At 40.0% G+C, this 20,096-nt stretch overlaps 1 protein-coding gene across 1 annotated transcript in view; it reads left to right on the top strand.

The window, feature by feature from the left end:
- The first annotated feature begins 2,425 nt into the window (after positions 1–2,425).
- LOC589503 (hypoxia-inducible factor 1-alpha inhibitor) overlaps positions 2,426–20,096 on the top strand; it is a 41,213-nt gene continuing 23,542 nt past the window's right edge. The window contains exons 1-6 of the mRNA XM_030979265.1: positions 2,426–2,717; positions 15,973–16,218; positions 17,076–17,224; positions 17,626–17,771; positions 18,766–18,872; positions 19,742–19,805. Coding sequence (XP_030835125.1) covers positions 16,097–16,218; positions 17,076–17,224; positions 17,626–17,771; positions 18,766–18,872; positions 19,742–19,805 — 588 coding nt within the window. The 5' untranslated portion in view covers positions 2,426–2,717; positions 15,973–16,096. The remainder of the gene's footprint in view (positions 2,718–15,972; positions 16,219–17,075; positions 17,225–17,625; positions 17,772–18,765; positions 18,873–19,741; positions 19,806–20,096) is intronic.

Here is a 20,096-nt window from a genome sequence, read left to right as displayed (position 1 = left end):
GCGCACTTTACTGCTGCTGCATCCCCGCCTTCTTTTCCATCTTTTCCTCTTTTTTTTTCTTCTTCATTTTCTTCTTCATCTACTTCTTCTCTTTCTTCTTCTCCTTCTTTTTCTTCTTCTCCTTCTTTTTCTTCATCTTCTTCTCCTTCTTCTTCCCCTTCTTCTTCTTCTTCTTCTTTTTACTTTTGGCTCATTGATCCTCACATTTCCCCTTACTTTGCCTTATTCCCCTTGTCTCTTCCTTTTCTTTTTTTCTTTTTTTCTTTTTTTTAATTTTTAAAGATGTTTTTCTTTCTTGTCTTCTTCATCAACTGATTGATTGATTGATTTTTATTCGACAAGCTTCCAACATACAACAATATACAATAATAACGGATCAAAAATAAGTCAGCTTGAACAGGATAACCCACGAAAGCTCGAGAGCTTATTTCCAGTGGGGTCCCTTACAGACATGTATAAAATTAATAAGTTAAATTATAGTAATATTTACAGACAGGTAAAAAAATTAAAAGAACTACTTATTAAAGATAATAATAATAATAGTAACATTAAACTGATGATAGAAATGATATTAAGTACAAGAAGAAAAAGAAGAAGGAGAAGAAGAAAAAGAGGAGAAGGAAGAAAGAGGAAAATAATGATGAATTTGTAGAATTTCTATAACGTACGAAAACATAAGTATATACAACATGAAAAAGTATGAACCGACAGAAGAATAAAAAATTTCAATCATATAACATGTCATTCACTTCTCTTCTCTGACTGTCAAGTATTAGGTATTTCTTTAATTTCCTCTTAAAATGATCATAGTTTCCTATTTCTTTTACACCATTGGGAAGGGAATTCCAATGTTTTATGGCATTGTAATAAAACGAATTTCCAATACTACCTACTCTTTCTGGTAAGTTAAAGTTGAATCGGCTATTATAATCATGCACGTCAGTAACAAGATCGAAGTTGGATCGAATATAATGATTCGACCTAGTATGATATATTTTATGCACGTGATGCAATACGAGTTGTTTTGATCTTCGGTCGACTTCAAGAAAACCAGCTTTAGGAAGTTCGCTGTAGCCAACATGAGTTCTTGGACCAGAACAGTTGATAAATCTCACCATTTTGTTCTGTATAATCTTCAACTTCTTTTGATCTGACTTGTTTATGTTACAATTACATGCAGGGTTAGCATAGTCAAATAAACATTGAATAAGAGCAAAACAGAGTATACGTCTTGCTTTTAAATCCATACAACTTTGATATCTGTACAAAAATTTCAGACGAGAATTTGCTTTTTTTACAACTGATTCTACTAAAGATGAAAATGAAATTGCGCTAGTCAACTCAATGCCTTAATACTTCACAGACTCTTTTCTCTTGATTGCTTGATTATTGTGTGTCACTTTAAATTCAAATGAATTTTTAGAACTACTTTTAGAACAAAATAAAATGCTTTCTGTTTTTCCCAAGTGTAAAGAAAGCGTATTATCAGTCATCCAATCGACACACGTAGACAGCTGTTCACTGAGCTTTTCCTTAATATATTTAGGATTAGGATTTGAATAGAGTAGTACGCTGTCATCTGCGTACAATAATAGTTTGAAGTCTTTTATACAAATAACTTGAAAATAGAATTGGGCCTAAAATGCTTCCCTGAGGAACACCGCATGTTATAGGCATTAGTTTGGAACGAATATCATGAATGGCCACTACTTGGTGTCGATTAGATAAGTAGGATCTGAACCAATCTAAATTTGCAGGCTCAATCATGATTCCTTTCTTTCTGTCTAATTTTTGTTCTTCCCCCTTTTTATGTGACTTTCTACAATCTCTTTTATCTGCGTTTATCAGAGTGCCGACTTTTGAAAAATGTTCTCTCAATTAGGTTTAATTAATTGATCTCCTCTTGAAAGTGTATACACACGAAGATAAGTGATACTTTTTTAAAGGTAATACACAGTTTTGGGGAGTTTTGAAAATTGGGTGGATAGTGATTCTTTACAATTTTGATATATTTGGATGCCCTTGTGGATGTATTATAAGTGTTAGAATATTTAGCCCCTATAACACTTCTGCTTCCGAGAAAAAATAAATATAAAAATTTACCGGTGCTCCCGGTAAATTTTGATAAATTCAAAAAGCGCCTACGGCCGTAGAATGGTAGCTGCGACTCTGAAAATCTCAGAATATGTAGTTGTGATATATAATTACCAAACAGGAAAAGCCAATCGGTCGATTTTAGTCAAGAAACATTCTTTTATAGCATAATTAATATATTGACCTTGAGAGGGAGCTATACAACAAAGAGTTTATTATTTAAAATTTCATAACTTTAGACTCGATTTCAACCGCGACAACGATCACTGAATATTGTAGGACTATATTTGCTTCCAATATGTTCATGGCCACAAAGTTATTTCCAACCTTGACCAGCATCTTCATTTGAATCTTCTATTGATGAATTCGAAGACTCTGGAAGAAGACAGATCTAGTAAACGTCGAGGCCGAAAAATTATAGCGCCATCTCCTCAATGTTTACATCGAGAGCTTAGAAAATGGCGTCGTCTGCAAGTGAATGCGGAACCTCAAAGGCGGATCAAAATACAAAATGTCGAATTGATTTAGACCCTTTACAGCATAGAAAATACACATTTCCAAGCGAACAAATTCCAAGGCTTGATGTTTCAGATCCAAAAGTCAGCGAATATGTTCGAGACGGAGTAAGTATGAGACTAAAAGAGATGTTTAGTAGCGAGAGCTAGAGTTTAATTCATGAGTGACGCGTCAAGCGTTGCCGAAGCTCGGCACACATGAATGGTAGAATGGTCTACGTGCAAAAGAGCAGGCCAGCAGACACCCGGAAGTGGTATGATGTTTTTTTTATCTTTACAAGTCGTTTGGAGTTGTAGGGGTTAAATTTTTATTACTATTATTAATATTATTGCTATTGTAATTATTATTGTTGTTTTTGTTTATTTTATTACTATTACTATTATTGTAATCATTAAAGAAATGGAAAAGAGAAAATAGACTAGGGTCTAACCCAATATTACTAGGGTGTCTGAACGATTTTTCAATTTTCAATTTGGGATCGTTTTTCACCATTTTTGTTTGATATTTGAATTAAAAATGTAATCAGAATAATACATTTCAAATTTCAAGTCTCGCCGATGTTTCTATCAAAAGATACAGCCCCTTCAAAACGCTGAAATATTCATAGCATTTTGCTCAGAATCGACGAAAAAGACGTACACGCAGAGTTATGTTGTTTTGCTAAATTTAGCCAAACAGCTGTATCGCGCGATATGCAAGCGTATGCATATGGTACGCAAGTTGCTCAGCCAATGCGTGACTTGCAAGCTTGAGCCACGCTGTCTCCGCGATATATGCCATTGACTAGTATGGGTGGCCGTTCCCGCCATAGAACCCGGAAGTGAATACACGTTGTAGTCAATGGCAATATCGCGGAGACAACTGCATGTTGTCTCCGCGATATTTCCGGGTTCTATGGCGGGAACGGCCACCCATACTTTCATTCACTATAAGCGCACATGTTACGCGATGTAACCATGGTTTGGACTGAGCGGAGCTCACGCCTCCCTAATTAGCTGATTCCAAAAATGTGGGAAGGGTATTTTCAAACTGTTATAACAAATGATCCCTTGGGGCTAGCGAAAAAAAAAGCATCTGGATATTATCCTTACGTCTAGCCCTGCTTAAGCCGCGGGGGCGCAGCTCAGGAAAGTGGCAAATTTTGGAGCTAGGATGCAAACAACATTTCAATCGCTGTTTTGACCAAGATATTTTTAGAATTCTGGGGGTGGCCCCCTATGGGGAATATGGAGAAAAACCTGCTCTTTCATATGACACCTCATTTATTGAGTTTCACCTTCAGGATCATTTGTTATAAAGGTTTGAATTTCAAATTTTTTCATAAAATCATTGACCAATTTTGGATGGTCGCGCAATGCACGTAGACCACATAGGGAAGCGTACAATCTCTATGGGAAGAGTTTTAGCACACAACATTGGGTGCGCTATCAGACACCCTACCAATATTGCAATAATTTATTTCAACGAGTAAATCAGCTTTGACATCAAAAGACACCTCAACATCATAACATGCTGACAGAAATTTACTTGTATATGTATCTTGACACAGAATATAAAGCTTGTCATATATGTGGTATGAAAATCTATATGGTTGGTGTTGTACTTTCCACAACCACATGTATACACATTCATATGATACCGCGGTACAGTCTACATGTATAAACATAATATTAGTTTTATTAGTAATAAAAAGTGGGCCGGGAAAGAGTGAGGGGGGGGGAGGGAAACAATAGACATTAAATGAAATTAATTTTTATATATTTATATAGGCCTATATAGGAAGTATTTTATTATTTGAAGTCGGCTAATATTAACTATAATTAGCCTTACTGGCTTACAGTATATGCTCAACCCCCCCCCCCCCCCAAAAAAAAAAAAAATTAAACTCGGTTTATTTATAATTTCATACCAGTGATTTATCCAAGATTTGCTGAAATGACATGATTGTTCTGGTATTTTTATCTCACTTTTTTTGTAAATTATACTTGTTTATTGTTGGAAAACGACAAATTCCAAAAAGTACAGTTAGGCCAACTAAAAAAGGCTTATGTGGAAGCATACATATCAGGGCCCGCGCAACGGCCGGGGCTCAAGCCTCCCCCCCCCTACTCTTTTAGTGTCCTATAGTGTCACAAATAAAGTATCAAAATATGCTCAACTGACTGTAATTAAATGCCTAAACCCCCTGGGCTTCCACAGGCTCGGTTTATAGACCCCCTAGTCTCCCCCGACCCCCCAGGGGGGGGGGGGGCCTTTGCCACCTAGACCCCACGCCAAATACGCTACGCTCTACCTGATCGTGAAAACGTTAGCCCCCCACCCCCTACTTTGAAAAACGTTCCGTAGGGCCTGCATGTAACATGTAAGAGTGGTGGTTGTCATATCCTAACCAGGATATAGAATAAATGGAATTCAACACAAGTATTACGAGTCTCATAGTCTTTATTGTATCCTTTCCGCTCCGGCTTCATCAACATGTAACATGCCGTATTTGACCTCTTGACCTTGCAACATGCAATGCATTACATTATCTCTCGATCACATTGTTGTTTACATCGATATCAATATCATGTCTAATCGAACATCATGACATCCCTCCCTTATCAGATTAAAAGATATCTTTTCCATTTTACTTCAATGAATAATCATGAACCCTGATTTCAAAACTTGTTTTAGCATGCAATAAGTTTTGAACTGTTTGTATCAATATAATACATGTATGTGACTTTTCCATTGACCACATCGATATCCAAATATCGTTTGTTTATTTTCATACTAATAACGACTCGTGTATTACTTGACTTCGAACTATTGAACTTGAACTTCAACCAAACACACATTGTTTTTTGTTTTTAAAACAATGAACTCCCAATTCAGAACTTATACATTTCTCATCATACACATCATGAAATGAATATTCAAACAACTTGACATTACAATATATGCAGTGTATGATCAACTCACTTCATTTAACTACTTGACTGACATATCAAACTGCTTTAACTATAAAGTCTCTGTTTGTTTATAATACGAGTCTTTCATAAGACGCATGCATTAGAGTTCTCAATATTCATCTCTGGGTTGGATGTTGATCAGATCTGTCATGAGACATTTTAGAGTTCTCATTATAATTAATCTTATAATGTCCTTTCTTCAGCTGCTAGTCTTTCACTTGAGCTTCAAAGTCAGCTAACAACTTGAGAGTTTGCTTTGAGATGAATCCCCACGTTTCTCTTGGCACTAGCTTGCACCCTTTTCTTCTCTCATTTTGTTTTGGTTTAAATTTCACTAATTAATCACTTTAACTCAGGGCAGCGTACAAGCATTCACCCAAAACTACTTCTTTTTTTTTTTCTTCAAATAGGGCAGCGTACAAGCATTCACCCAAACTTTTTTTTTCTTCTTCAAATAGGGCAGCGTACAAGCATACACCCGGTTACTGAACTTTTCATTGAATATAGGGCAGCGTACAGGCATACACCCTTATATAGTGAACATTCCGTTAAATATAGGGCAGCGTACAGGCATACACCCTATGTACTTGCTAAAATAGCACTTGAACTCTTTGTGAAACATTTTAACACTCAAACATTCAAATGACTGAAAAACTTTGTTGTGTCACTTTTACTGGTTGAACACTTCGCGTCACAATACTAGATGGCTGTTTCCACCGAATCTTCATTCCAACAAATAATCAGAAAATCGCTTGGGCCTCAAACGATGGCGTTTTGGTCTGCTCCAAATTGATGTCTGGGTCGGTGATGGTACGGTCTTCGGAACTCCCATCTGACGCTCAGTCCCCTCATGTTGGCTCTGATCACTAGTAGTCTCGACATCAGACTGTGGTGTTATCAATTCAGCACCAACACCATGGTAGAGTGGAACCTGGGCCTCTGTAGTCTCAGCTTCCGGCTGCAGTATTCCTATGTCACTAGTAGTCTCGACATCAGACTGCGGTGTTATCAATTCAGCACCAACACCATGGTAGAGTGGAACCTGGGCCTCTGTAGTCTCAGCTTCCGGCTGCAGTATACCCTGTCGATGATACTTCTTCACATGTGATGTGTTCCTAGCATACATCACACCTTCTGGTGAGCAAATGTTCAGCTTGTTGCCCTCTCTGGATACAACTGTGTATGGTTGTGTTAGAAATGGTGTGTCCATTTTGCTAGACACTTCCCTCCTCACCAGAACTTCATCTCCTGGCACCACATCAGATGGTTTGGCACCCCTCTTAGAGTCTGCATACAGTTTCGATGCACCTTTGCTCTCAGCGTCCTGGTCTCTGATCTCTTGGTCATTTAGAGATTCACTGATAACAGGTAACTTTGTCCTGATCTTCCGTCCGAAGAGTAGCTCAGCTGGGCTTTTACCTGTTGTGCTATGTGGTGTAGCCCTGTATGCTGCAACATATGACAGAAGCGCCTCCTTCCAGTCTTTGCCTTCTGAATGAGCAATTCTCATTCTCTTCTCGAGGGATTGGTTCTGTCGCTCAACCTCACCATTTGCCTGAGGCCACTTGGGTGTAACCCTATGGTGGTGTACACCTGTCAGCCTCATATAGTCCGCAAAGACTTGCGAGATAAATTGAGGCCCATTGTCAGAATACAGGGTTAGTGGCAAACCATGTCTTGCGAAGATCCCTGCTAGAGCTGCCACTGTCTTCTCTGCTGTTGTAGATCGCATCACAATATATTCGTAATATCTGCTGTAATAGTCAATGATCACTAGAATTGATTCACCAGATGGAAGTGGTCCCAAAAAATCTACTGCGACATCCTCCCATGGACCAGCTGGTAAGAGCGTACTTCGTATTGGCTCACATGCGTTTGCTACAGCCTCAATCTTGGCCTTGGTGGGATTGATGCCGTCCTTGGTCAACTTGTGTCCCCTGAATACTAACTCGGACACACCAAACAGGCACTTTTCTGCATTGGCCGTTAATCCTGCGTCTTTCAATCGTGTCAAGGTCTGTCGAAGCCTCTCATCATGCTCTTCCTGCGTGGCACCATGAATGATGATGTCATCAGAAATGTTTGCAACACCAGGTAGTCCTTGAAGCACTTTGTGGATCTCGTGCTGATAGATCTCAGGTGCTGCATTCACACCGAATAACAATCTCTTGTAACGGTATAGTCCGCAATGTGTTACAAACGTGGTCAACTTTCGGGATTCAGGATCTAACTCCAACTGATGATATCCCCATTTTAGATCAATTTTTGAGAACACCTTGCTTGTTGACAACTCTTGGAGTATTTCATCCACTGTCGGTATCGGATGTCTCTCCCTCACAATGGCTTCATTGACCCGCCTCATGTCAATGCATATCCGGATATCTCCATTAGGCTTGGGTACTATGACTACAGGACTAACCCACGGTGTAGGTTCTTCCACAGGCTCTATAATGTCTTGCTCGACTAGTTCCTGGATCTTCTCCTTCACTCTGTCTCTCAAACCGAATGGTGTTCTTCGAACTGGCTGGGCTACAGGTCTAATCTCGGGATCAACTTTCAGCTTGATTTGTCGATCACGCAGTTTTCCAACGCCTTGGAATACTGGCTTGAATTCTTCTCTCATATCTACATATGATTTCACAGAGTTCACATCTATCCCGATCCGTAGCACACCAAGGGCTAATGCCGTTTTTCTACTCATCAGTGGTTCGCCTTTCTCTGCAATGACAACAAATTCAGCTTCTACACTTCTCTCACCTGCCGTGACCACAGCTTTAAAACATCCAATGGTCTGGAGTGGCTCTACAGAAGTATACGGATAGATCTTTTTGTTACACCTTCGGGATGAGCATGTAATTTTCTCTGTCTTCAGGAACTCCCATAATGCTCTGTCAATGATATTCGCAGTGGTTCCAGAATCTACTATGATATCAACTGGTACTCCTCCAATCACAACAGGCACCTTTTCACACTTGTCAGTATCAATAGCGAATGCATATCCTCTCTCACTATCATCACTATGATTCTGTTCATCACCTTGCTTATTCTGACAGTGACATGTGCATTCATCCACTTGTCGCACTTTGTGACCTTGCCTTTTCTGTCCCCATTTTCCTCTAGGTTTAACGTTTGGTCCACTTGTCTGCTCCTTCTTCCCTGAACCATCTCTGCACTTTGTGGCGAAGTGTCCCTTTTTCCCACATGTGTGGCATATCCGTCCCTTGGCTGGACATGTCGAGTCCTTATAACTGTGCCCAGTTCTCCCACAATTAAAGCATTCACGGGTTTCATTACTGACCTGACGGATCTGGGAACTAGGGTTAGGAAACTCGTCCACCGATGACAGTATTCTGAATTGAGAATCCATGGCCTCCACGGCCTCAAGTGACGCTGCTATCGCCAAGGTTGCAGTTAGGGTGAGTGCAGTACCCTTTTCCAAAAGTTTCCTTCGCAGTCTAGATGACCGCAACCCTTGAACGACCTGATCACGAATCTGGTTCTCCAAATCATCTCTGAAAGCACAGCCTTCTGCTGCCTTCTTAAGCCGTGTCACCATCTGCGACACAGTCTCATCCGCCTGCTGAGTAATCTGTCTGAAAACATGACGTTGAAAGGTAGAATTTGACTGCACAACAAAATGCTTCTCCAAAGCGTTCACAGCCTTGTCATAATCTGCCTTGGTGCCAGTATCCTCAAGGGTCTTGAAAACTTCCCGCACAGCCGCTCCAGCCGAGTACATCATCAAGGCTCTACGTCGAGTCAACTGCGCCGGCTCTGCCCCGTCGACAAACACACCGAGGCTATCTGCGTACGCATCAAACTCCTCATACCAGCGCTGCCATCTTTCACTCACAACACTGCCGTCTCCGGTCGGATCAAACTGACCAAGTCCCTTGATATCTGCGCCTCCAAACGCCATTTTCCTTCTCAAACAGATCTACAATTGTCCTATATGACTTTCATCCTCGTCGCCAATGTCATATCCTAACCAGGATATAGAATAAATGGAATTCAACACAAGTATTACGAGTCTCATAGTCTTTATTGTATCCTTTCCGCTCCGGCTTCATCAACATGTAACATGCCGTATTTGACCTCTTGACCTTGCAACATGCAATGCATTACATTATCTCTCGATCACATTGTTGTTTACATCGATATCAATATCATGTCTAATCGAACATCATGACAGTGGTGATGCAGATTTTGTTTTGCCCACCGCCCCCCGGAATGCTTTTGCTCGTTACGCATTTCATCGATATTGAGAATTACAGCCATACCCCTCCATGATCCAGGCGATCGCCCCCCCCCCCCCAAACAAAAAAGAGAGGAGAGAAAAGAAAGGAAAGAAAGTGGACGTGGGGGAAAAAAAGAGCAGACAAAGAAACATTTTTAAAAATTTAGTCAACGACTTAGGTTCGAGAAAGGTACAATGAATCGTCTTCTTTCTCTAATAATTTAATGAAGCATCAAAGCTTTCACGCTGCGCAAGAGAGGAGGGGGGGCTGAATTTAGACGAGGATAAAGAGTCGAGAACGGAACAACGAATCGTATCTTTTCTCTAATAAGTTAATGAAACATCAAAGCTTCCGTACTTCGCGCGAGAGTGGGGGGGTGTCATTCAGACAAGAATTAAGAGTCGAGAACGGTATAACGAATCGTCTTCTTTCTCTAATAATTTAATGAAGCATCAAAGCTTTTACGCTTCGCAAGTGAGAGGGGGGGGCTGAATTTAGACGAGGATTAAGAGTCGAGAACGGAACAACGATTCGTCTCCTGTCTCTAATAATTTAATGAAACGTCAAAGCTTCCGTATCTCGCGCGAGAGTGTGGGGGGGGGTGTAATTCAGACAAGGATTTAGAGTCGAGAACGGTACAACGGATCGTCTTCTTTCTCTAATAATTTGATGAAGCGTCAAAGCTTCCACGCTTCGCAAGAGAGTGAGAGAGGGGGACCTAACTTAGACGAGGATTAAGAGTCGAGAACTGAACAACAAATCGTCTCCTTTCTCTAATAATTTAATGAAACGTCAAAGCTTCTGTACTTCGCGCGAAAGTGGGGGGGGGGGGGTGAAGCTCAGACAAGAATTTAGAGTCGAGAACGGTACAACGGATCGTCTTCTTTCTCTAATAATTTGATGAAGCGTCAAAGCTTCCACGCTTCGCAAGAGAGAGAGAGGGGGGGACCTAACTTAGACGAGGATTAAGAGTCGAGAACTGAACAACAAATCGTCTCCTTTCTCTAATAAGTTAGTGAAACATCAAAGCTACCGTACTTCGCGCGAGAGTGGGGGGATGTCATTCAGACAAGAATTAAGAGTCGAGAATGGTACAACGAATCGTGTCCTTTCTCTAATAATTTAATGAAGCATCAAAGCTTCCGCACTTCGCAAGAGAGGGGGAGGGGAGGCTGAATCTAGACGAGGATTAAGAGTCGAGAAGGAATAACGAATCGTCTCCTTTCTCCAATAATTTAATGAAACGTCAAAGCTTCCGTACTTTGCGCGTGAGAGGGGGGGGGGACTGAATTCAGACAAGAAATTAGATTCGAGAACGGTACAACGAATCGTGTCCTTTCTCTAATAATTTAATGAAGCATCAAAGCTTCCGCACTTCGCAAGAGGGGGGGGAGGCTGAATTTAGACGAGGATTAAGAGTCGAGAAGGAATAACGAATCGTCTCCTTTCTCCAATAATTTAATGAAACGTCAAAGCTTCCTTACCTCACGTGAGAGTGGGGGGGGGGTGTAATTCAGACAAGGATTTAGAGTCGAGAACGGTGGTAGAAGCAGGCTTGTAGCCACGGGGGGGGGGGGGGGGGGGGGGGCACGTGACCCCCCCCCAAACATCAAACTCTGGCTACGGCCCTGGGTAGAAGGGAGAAACACAGGATAGCGCAAGGAAAGAGAGGAAGAGAAAATGATAAAAGATATAGGAGATATGATAGAAAACAAAAATAGACAATTATTTCTTTCTCTAATAATTTAATGAAACGTCAAAGCTTCTGTACTTCGCGCGAAAGTGGGGGGGGGGGGTGAAGCTCAGACAAGAATTTAGAGTAGAGAACGGTACAACGGATCGTCTTCTTTCTCTAATAATTTGATGAAGCGTCAAAGCTTCCACGCCTAGCGAGAGAGAGAGGGGGACCTAATTTACACGAGGATTAAGAGTCGAGAACGGAACAACGAATCGTCTCCTTTTTCTAATAAGTTAATGAAACATCAAAGCTACCGTACTTCGCGCGAGAGTGGGGGGATGTCATTCAGACAAGAATTAAGAGTCGAGAATGGTACAACGAATCGTGTCCTTAATTTCTCTAATAATTTAATGAAGGATCAAAGCTTCCGCACTTCGCAAGAGAGGGGGGGGGGAGGCTGAATTTAGACGAGGATTAAGAGTCGAGAAGGAATAACGAATCGTCTCCTTTCTCCAATAATTTAATGAAACGTCAAAGCTTCCGTACTTTGCGCGTGAGAGGGGGGGGGGGACTAAATTCAGACAAGAAATTAGATTCGAGAACGGTACAACGAATCGTGTCCTTTCTCTAATAATTTAATGAAGCATCAAAGCTTCCGCACTTCGCAAGAGAGGGGGGGGAGGCTGAATTAGACGAGGATTAAGAGTCGAGAAGGAATAAAGAATCGTCTCCTTTCTCCAATAATTTAATGAAACGTCAAAGCTTCCTTACCTCACGTGAGAGTGGGGGGGGGGGTGTAATTCAGACAAGGATTTAGAGTCGAGAACGGTGGTAGAAGCAGGCTTGTAGCCACGGGGGGGGGGGGGGGGGGGGGGGCACGGGTGACCCCCCCCCCCCCCCCCCCCAAACATCAAACTCTGGCTACGGCCCTGGGTAGAAGGGAGAAACACAGGATAGCGCAAGGAAAGAGAGGAAGAGAAAATGATAAAAGATATAGGAGATATGATAGAAAACAAAAATAGACAATTATTAAGAATAGATAATGGAAAGATGGACAAAACATGAAAGATAGAAAAACAAAGAATAACATAAGGAAAGACAGAAAGAGAAGGGAGAAGGTAGAAGGAGGAAGCAAAGGATAGTGCAGGGAAAGATAGGAAGAGGAAATAATGGAATAATAACAACAAGCAGTAACATATGAGAAGGTGATTGAAGGTAGAAACAACATAACATTGAGACAGAAAGAGAAAACTCTACGCCTATATTCTGCTTAGGTTGGTTTATTAAACAAAAATGAGAAGAACGCAGCGAAGGTCTAGGAACTAGACTACTCCGATTCAACAACATAAACATCGCTCAGACACGCAGCTCAGAAATTGTCACACAACCTTTGCCGAGTAGTTTGATTCTGATGCCAGCCTGAGCGCACGTAGTGCTCTTACGCATACAGTTTTCTAATGAGACCGTGCGTGCTACAACGAGGGATTTACGTACACGTAATGCCTCGTTGTAGCAAGGAACGATTTGCTCGGGTCCTCGACCGGATCTCTATGCGACAATCTGCGCTCGAGCGGAGCGGCTTAGCGTACGATGTAACGATCTCATATTTATCAACGCTTTTGCTGGTTCATTTTTTCCCGTTCAAAATTGCATGTGAGGTGGCAATTCATTTTTGAATTTCTGGTAATAAAATCGAATTCTAAATAAAACATTAAATCAAAAGGACAATTGCACTAATATGCGCAGTCATACAAGCTGGTCAGTCGCGCTAAGAGGGCTTAATCCGAGGCAGCTGCTAAACAGCCGGTCGAAACATGATTGACAGCTCTCTCTGCGAGAAGAAGAGGGGAAAAGTTTCCTGATGCGAGTCAAATCTGAAATCTTTTAGTGAGTTTTAAAATCATATCTCTTGCATTACTTGCCCGATTTTTGTGCTTTGAAGTTTTTTGGGGTATAATTATCCATAAGAACAAATTTCGGGGGAAAAAAACTCAGGTTTTTGTAACCTTGGGATTTTTTTTTCTACACATTTTCTCTTCAACCAAACTCTGTTGACGGGTCTTATTAGCGTGTCATGGGCAATGGATTAGGAAAGTGATAAGAATGGGAGGTCCTTCTCCAGGCTCGTTTGCAAACTCTATCTCATCATCTCGTGATTGCCAAATAGCCCGCTATTTGGGAAATAATCCCGAAGTAACAAATCGCGTCTTCACTATCTCGAGATTCGACCTCGAAACTCGAAACTCGACCTTGAGAAATTAGCTCGAGATATTTTGCTCAGCGTTAGCGTGTATTGCGAATCTTCAGTCTAGTGAAGACGCACGAGACAAATAGCTGGATATTTTGCCAATAAAAAGGATATTTTGCAATCTTTCCCAGGATATCTTGGGATATTATCCCGACCAACTATCCAGCTTATTTGCTCCTTCGGTCTAATGAAGACACAAATTAGCTGGATAGTTTGCGATTGGGATAGTTCAAATAGCTGGATATTTGGCAATCTCGAGATAGTGAAGACGGGCCTTATGAGACAATACCCGAGTAAAGGGCCCTCAAGTAGGAATCGCTACAACAAGGAATTTTCGTAATGATATTTGGTCCTTAAAAAAGTTAAAATATATATACCGATCTGAATTTATACTACCTACATGTACATGAACATGAACATGTATATGATGTATGAGAACTTACATCTGGCTGTAGGCCTATAGGAGGCAAAGTACACTGCAGTAATTATGCATGGATACTAAACAAACATGAACATGATATCACATCCAAATAGCATTGCATTGAAGTTTGAACTGTTTAGATATGATGGTCTGTGTATTGATGATTGAAGAATGATCTTTGGTTTATGTATGTCAATACAGATAACAATTTAATCTACAGCCTATGCAAATGGATGTTATTGGTGCCTTTCAATGCACATATGTCTTTCTTTTTCTCTTCTTTTTCAGGAGTGATATCTGCTACTTATGATATATGCCATCTATATAAGAGCAGTTTAAGAGCAACTCTTTTCATACATTTAGGACAGTGTTTTCCACATGGGAATCAGAATTATGAGAAAGCTCACATTTGTATCATCATTGTAGATAGAAGTCATCCTTTTCACTTGTCACTTTTTTCTTTAGCTTAATAAAATTAATGTATTGTGATAGATTGTCAGATTTGGTGATCATTTTCAGACAATTATAGAGCATTTCCTTCTTTTTGTGACCAAAACTCTTTACAATATTTAGTGATATCCTCTCTAGTAAGTAGTAGTGGTAGAGTAGTGGTCTCATAACTGGAAGGTCCTTGGTTCAAAACCAAGATAATGTACCAGTCGCCTTATTATTATTTACCAACATTATTGTATTCAAGTCCTGCCTCAAGACGGTGGCCTTGGCCTCAGACAGAGTCATGTGTATTAAACCTATATAGAAGATGATATCTATTGGTGGGCCTTTGACTGAGAATCACTAGCCTTGACCACATTCGTCCTTACTAAAGCCCTTTTACATTCAATCTCTCCCTTCTCTTCATCCATATTTCCTGTTCTCTTCTTTAAAAAGCCCCACTGCACTACTTATAGCTACTTGCGCCCTCTATATAGCAAACAATGCCTAATCAGTGACCATTGGTCCTCATGGTTTCCTTTTTCTTATGTTAATTGAGAGCTGATTTGATGAGATAACCACCTGTCAGTGACCATGCAGGGAGGTCTAATCCCTCCTGGCCAAACTAGTGCAGATAGGCTTTAATTTTTATACTTCTGTTTTGACTCGTATACATTTTCCCTTCTCAATGACTTCTACCTTTGCTTTTTCTTTTTTTTTTGCCTTCGATGGGAAATTAGTCAATTGGATGATATTCTACTCATGTCAATTATTATTCTCATTTACCATGTCAAATCATGTGTCATTAAAAATTCTTTGTAATATGTTGGTATAGTATTGTGATGTATTGTTATATATATATATATATATATGCATTTTTCTTTTATTTATACAAAAATTATACAATACAGCCTATAGTCTGTGAGACAGGTTTTGAAAAAAATATATACCTTTGAATAACACCCCTGGTTACCAAGTCCCTTGGATAGGGCTTATAGCTACATGTCCTCTGGTTTTGTATGTGGAGTCACATACTTGCCTTCTCAGGTGACAAGTAAAATTAATCTCAACACTACACAAGTTATCTGACACAGATTATCTTCTTTAGCATAATTCCAATAAGACCCATGGAAAGTTTTGACATCTAGGTTTCGAGTATGTGTTCTTGCTTGTAAAATAGAGTTACTCTGAAGGCATATACCGGTAAGCATAAATAGGTTTAAGCTTGGTCTGAAATAACAAGAAAGTTAGAACAAGATCTAAAATTTCCTTTATTTAAAGACATAACTTTGATTATCCTTGCGTTGGGTTCAACTGAATTAGTAGTGAGTTTAGGGCAGAAGAAGTATTTAACTTACATCTTTTCTCCCCCTCTCATCTTTTTCCTTTAGAAACCAGTAGTGATCACAGGAACCAATCTGGTCGAGACTGCTCTGAAATGGGACCTGGACTACTTGGAGAAAAAACCTTGGCAGCGGTAAATTCAACGTGTACGTCTCCAAGAACCATCACTTCATGTACTTTGACGACAAGAAGGCGAGTAATCAGAAAGAATTCTCTCCCAAAACCAGGCTCATGGAGATGACCATTCCAGAATTTGTCCAACTTATGGAAGAAAAAAAAGGCGGCACTGACAAGTGAGTATAATGTATATATATAAGCATTTCTATTTTCCACTTATGTTCAGTGTTTTGTTGTGTTATGTTTGTTGTTGGCCTTTTTAATAATTTGGGAAAATAAGTTGAAAATAAGTTCATAAATACTCAAGTTTAACACCATTGCCTCAGGTATATAGGTGAGGTGATCAGGTCCACTTCTTCTAGTTGTCAGAGTACCTAGGGCAAATTTGAGCCCTGTTGACCCATAATTTAGAGGGGTGCGGAAAATGAAATTTTAATGTACATTAGTGCAATACTGTTGGGAAAACATTTTCCTTTATATTTGTATTATGCATGTACGTTCATTCAGCTTTCCATTGATATAAGTTATACATGTTCCTCAGATAGGGTCTTTAACTTCAATGTATTCATGTTTAAAATCAGTATATGGTCCCCCTATTAAAGATAAAGTTGAGTTCTGGTCATGCGATGCCTTGTGAAAGAAAAGGTGTGGAATGGATCAGAAACAGTTGATTAATGTAGCATGTAAGTATTGGTGTGTACTGCAAGGTTCTAGAGTCGTCAAAATCATAATAAATTTGGCCCATGCAGTCTTGGTAAAGTAATAGCACTGTACACAGAAAGATGTATATGGGACTACACAAATAATGTCGGGCCTACTTACCTTGATTTCCTTATCTTTCTATGCTCATTACTCGTCCAGTATACATTTTCTACCAAAATTGTTTGGCAAATGACATTTATTTGTAATCTTGAACATTCAGTGGAAGTTTTGTTTGATTCTGTGAGAATTCGTTTTCTTTTTTTACAAGAACTCAAGTTTATCTTTAATACAAATTTGTGCTTTTAAACTGCATTTATTATGTTGTTGATAGGGTATACCTTCAGCAGGCTCTGAATGATTCAGTAGGTCCCAGCATTGTGGAAGACTTTGTGAGGTTCAACTGGAACTGGGTAACAGACTACCAGAAGAAGAACAGCTGGGGACCGCTCACCTCCAATCTCCTCCTCGTATCCATGGAAGGTAGTGATATGAGGTTTCTAGTACTGGAGCTCAAAACCATGCAGAACCAGTTTCAAACTTTTCAGACTCATAGTTTGAGCTACATAGCCACACACAAACCAGATTAAAACACAAATCAGGTCTACTTGATAACAGAGGTCTGGAAGAAGAGAGCTGTGAAAAGCTCTTTAGTTTTTCATCTTTTATCACAGAGAATTTCAATGCTTTAATCTACTTTTTTGTGTTTGTTTACATTTATGCCTAGAGTATTGTAATATGTGTTAACATTATCTTTAAGGAAAAGACTGGGCATTTATTGGTGTAAAAGTTTAATGATAAATTCAACTCATATTTTTTAAATCTTCTTTTTCTTACCACTTGAAGTAATTATGCTCATTAATCATGTATTTCTTGTTTGGCAGGAAATGTTACTCCAGCACACTATGATGAGCAGGAGAACTTCTTTGCTCAGGTCAAAGGTTACAAGAGATTCATCATGTTCCCTCCAAGTCAGTTTGATCGTCTCTACCCCTTTCCAGTCCATCATCCCAACGACAGACAGAGTCAGGTAGTGTACTTTTTAGAGTGGTGGTGGTGGTGTTGATGAAGATGATGGTGGTGGTGGTGATGAAGATGATGGTGGTGGTGGTGATGATGATGATGATGATTGTGATTGTGATGGAGACGATGATGATGGTGATGATGATGATGGTGGTGGTGATGGAGATGGTGGTGGTGAAGGTGATGGTGATGATGATGGTGATTGTGATTGTGATGGAGACGATGATGATGGTGATGATGATGATGGTGGTGGTGATGAAGATGGTGGTGGTGAAGGTGATGGTGATGATGATGGTGATTGTGATTGTGATGGTGATGATGATGACGGTGGTGATGATGGTGGAGATGACGAAGATGGTGATGATGATGGTGAAGGTGATGGTGATGCAGATGATGATGGTGATGGTGATGATGATGATGGTGATGATGATGATGGAGATGATGATTGTGATGGTGATGGTGATGGTGATGATGATGATGATGATGATGATGATGGAGATGATGATGTTGATGATAATGATAGTAATTATAAGGATAATGGTTGTGCTGGAGATGAAACTGGGCTAACTAGGGATGATGATATTGGCAGCATTAGTGATGGTGTAATTGATGATTAGTATGATGATGCTGATGATTATGGTGATGATGATGTTGGTGACGATGATGGTGATTATAAGGATGGCGGTGGTGATGAATGTGATTTTCATACTAATGGTGATCACCCTCGTGATTTGACAAGGATCATGATCTTATTAATGATGGTGATTACGATTTTATCTGTAAAGCGCTTAGGTACATCGTCGGATCGGTGTATTGAGCACTATATAAAAAACCGGATTATTATTATTATTATTAACATACATTTTGATGAAAATGCTAATAATTGCAATTTCTCTTTGCTTTCTATTTAAACCATCATGGGTCCAAACAAAATTCTTTGTAGATTGTTTTTACAAACTGTTAAATGCTAATCATTTTTCTATCAATCATATTTCTTTCAGGTGAACTTTGACGATCCTGATTTTGAGAGGTTTCCAAAGTTCCGAAATGCCAAAGCAGTAGAAGCAGTAGTAGGTCCTGGTGATGTTATTTACATTCCAATGTACTGGTGAGTAGACATGTTTTACCGTATGGCCATTCACACAACTTATTTCTCTTTCTTATTGTTTAGTCATTGTGATGTCATCAATAATCCAGTGTACTACTGAGTAGACATATTGTACAGTATGGACACCCATGTGACCAATGTCTCTTTCTCATTGGTCAATCATTGTGATGTCATCTTAACTGGGCCTAGTACTCATTAAATAGTATACAAATAGTGAATGGTCATGAGTGCAATGGTACGAGATTTTGCACGAGGTGAAAGATAAGAGACGCTATATTCAACGAATGGAGCGTCTCATCTTTCACCGAATGCAAAATATTTTTCCATTGCACGAATAAAGACCATTCACTATTTGTTTTATGCAACACCTCGGACGTTAACGGGCTTAAAACAGTTTTCCTAGGCCTAAATCTCAGAGATTTTTGTTTGTTTTCAATTGATGAAATTGCTGATAGTGAGCGCGCACTATTAACCAGGCAGCAAACCAACCTTTATGTTTATTGTTACGCGGAGTGCAATTTCGTTTGATCCTTTCGTACCATTGCACTCTGACGTCACTTAGCTCACCATATACTTTGTACATCGTTAGTGACGTCAGAGTGCAATGGTGCGAAAGGATCAAACGAAATTGCACTCCGCATCAATGATGCCGTCCAATGGTACTGTTAGCGCATGCCATGTGATCAAGAATTGACCCATGAGGTCGCAAGAATCTTAGTAGGCGTTGTATAATAAACATTTGTAAATAGTTGAGAACTAGAAATTTGATATATGGGCTAGGCTGGTCAACTTGAAAGAATTAATTCTGAGACTGTTTTGTATCATCTTGGCGTCGAATAACAAAATTCCATTTGTTGACTTGATTACAGGTGGCATCATGTGGAGTCTCTCTTACATGGAGGAGTGACAGTATCGGTAACATTCTGGTTCAAGGTAAGGTCAAAGGTCATAGTTCAAAGTTCATAGTCATGTGAAGCATGTAACACTCCATCCCTCAGATAGGAATTAAGTTAAATAGAGGCCCCATGTAGGAAAGAGTCTGCACCTTTGCACATTATAAACCAACTGCACTATTCGAAATAGAGTATAGGGGTGGGGGGAACCTTGGTGTAGTGGTACACCTGCACACCCTTGGTACTTGGTACTTGGTTGGGTAATCCCTTTGGCAGCTCACTCAGGAAGCTATACTGGGATGGTAGGTGAGGCGAGTAACTACAAGGAGTG

The sequence above is a fragment of the Strongylocentrotus purpuratus genome, unplaced genomic scaffold, assembly GCF_000002235.5.
Source record: "Strongylocentrotus purpuratus isolate Spur 01 unplaced genomic scaffold, Spur_5.0 spur5_scaffold_10, whole genome shotgun sequence".
In the NCBI taxonomy this organism is placed as follows: Eukaryota; Metazoa; Echinodermata; class Echinoidea; order Camarodonta; family Strongylocentrotidae; genus Strongylocentrotus; species Strongylocentrotus purpuratus.
The sequence above is the reverse complement of the archived record's forward strand: the minus strand, read 5'-3'. Positions and strand labels throughout refer to the sequence as shown.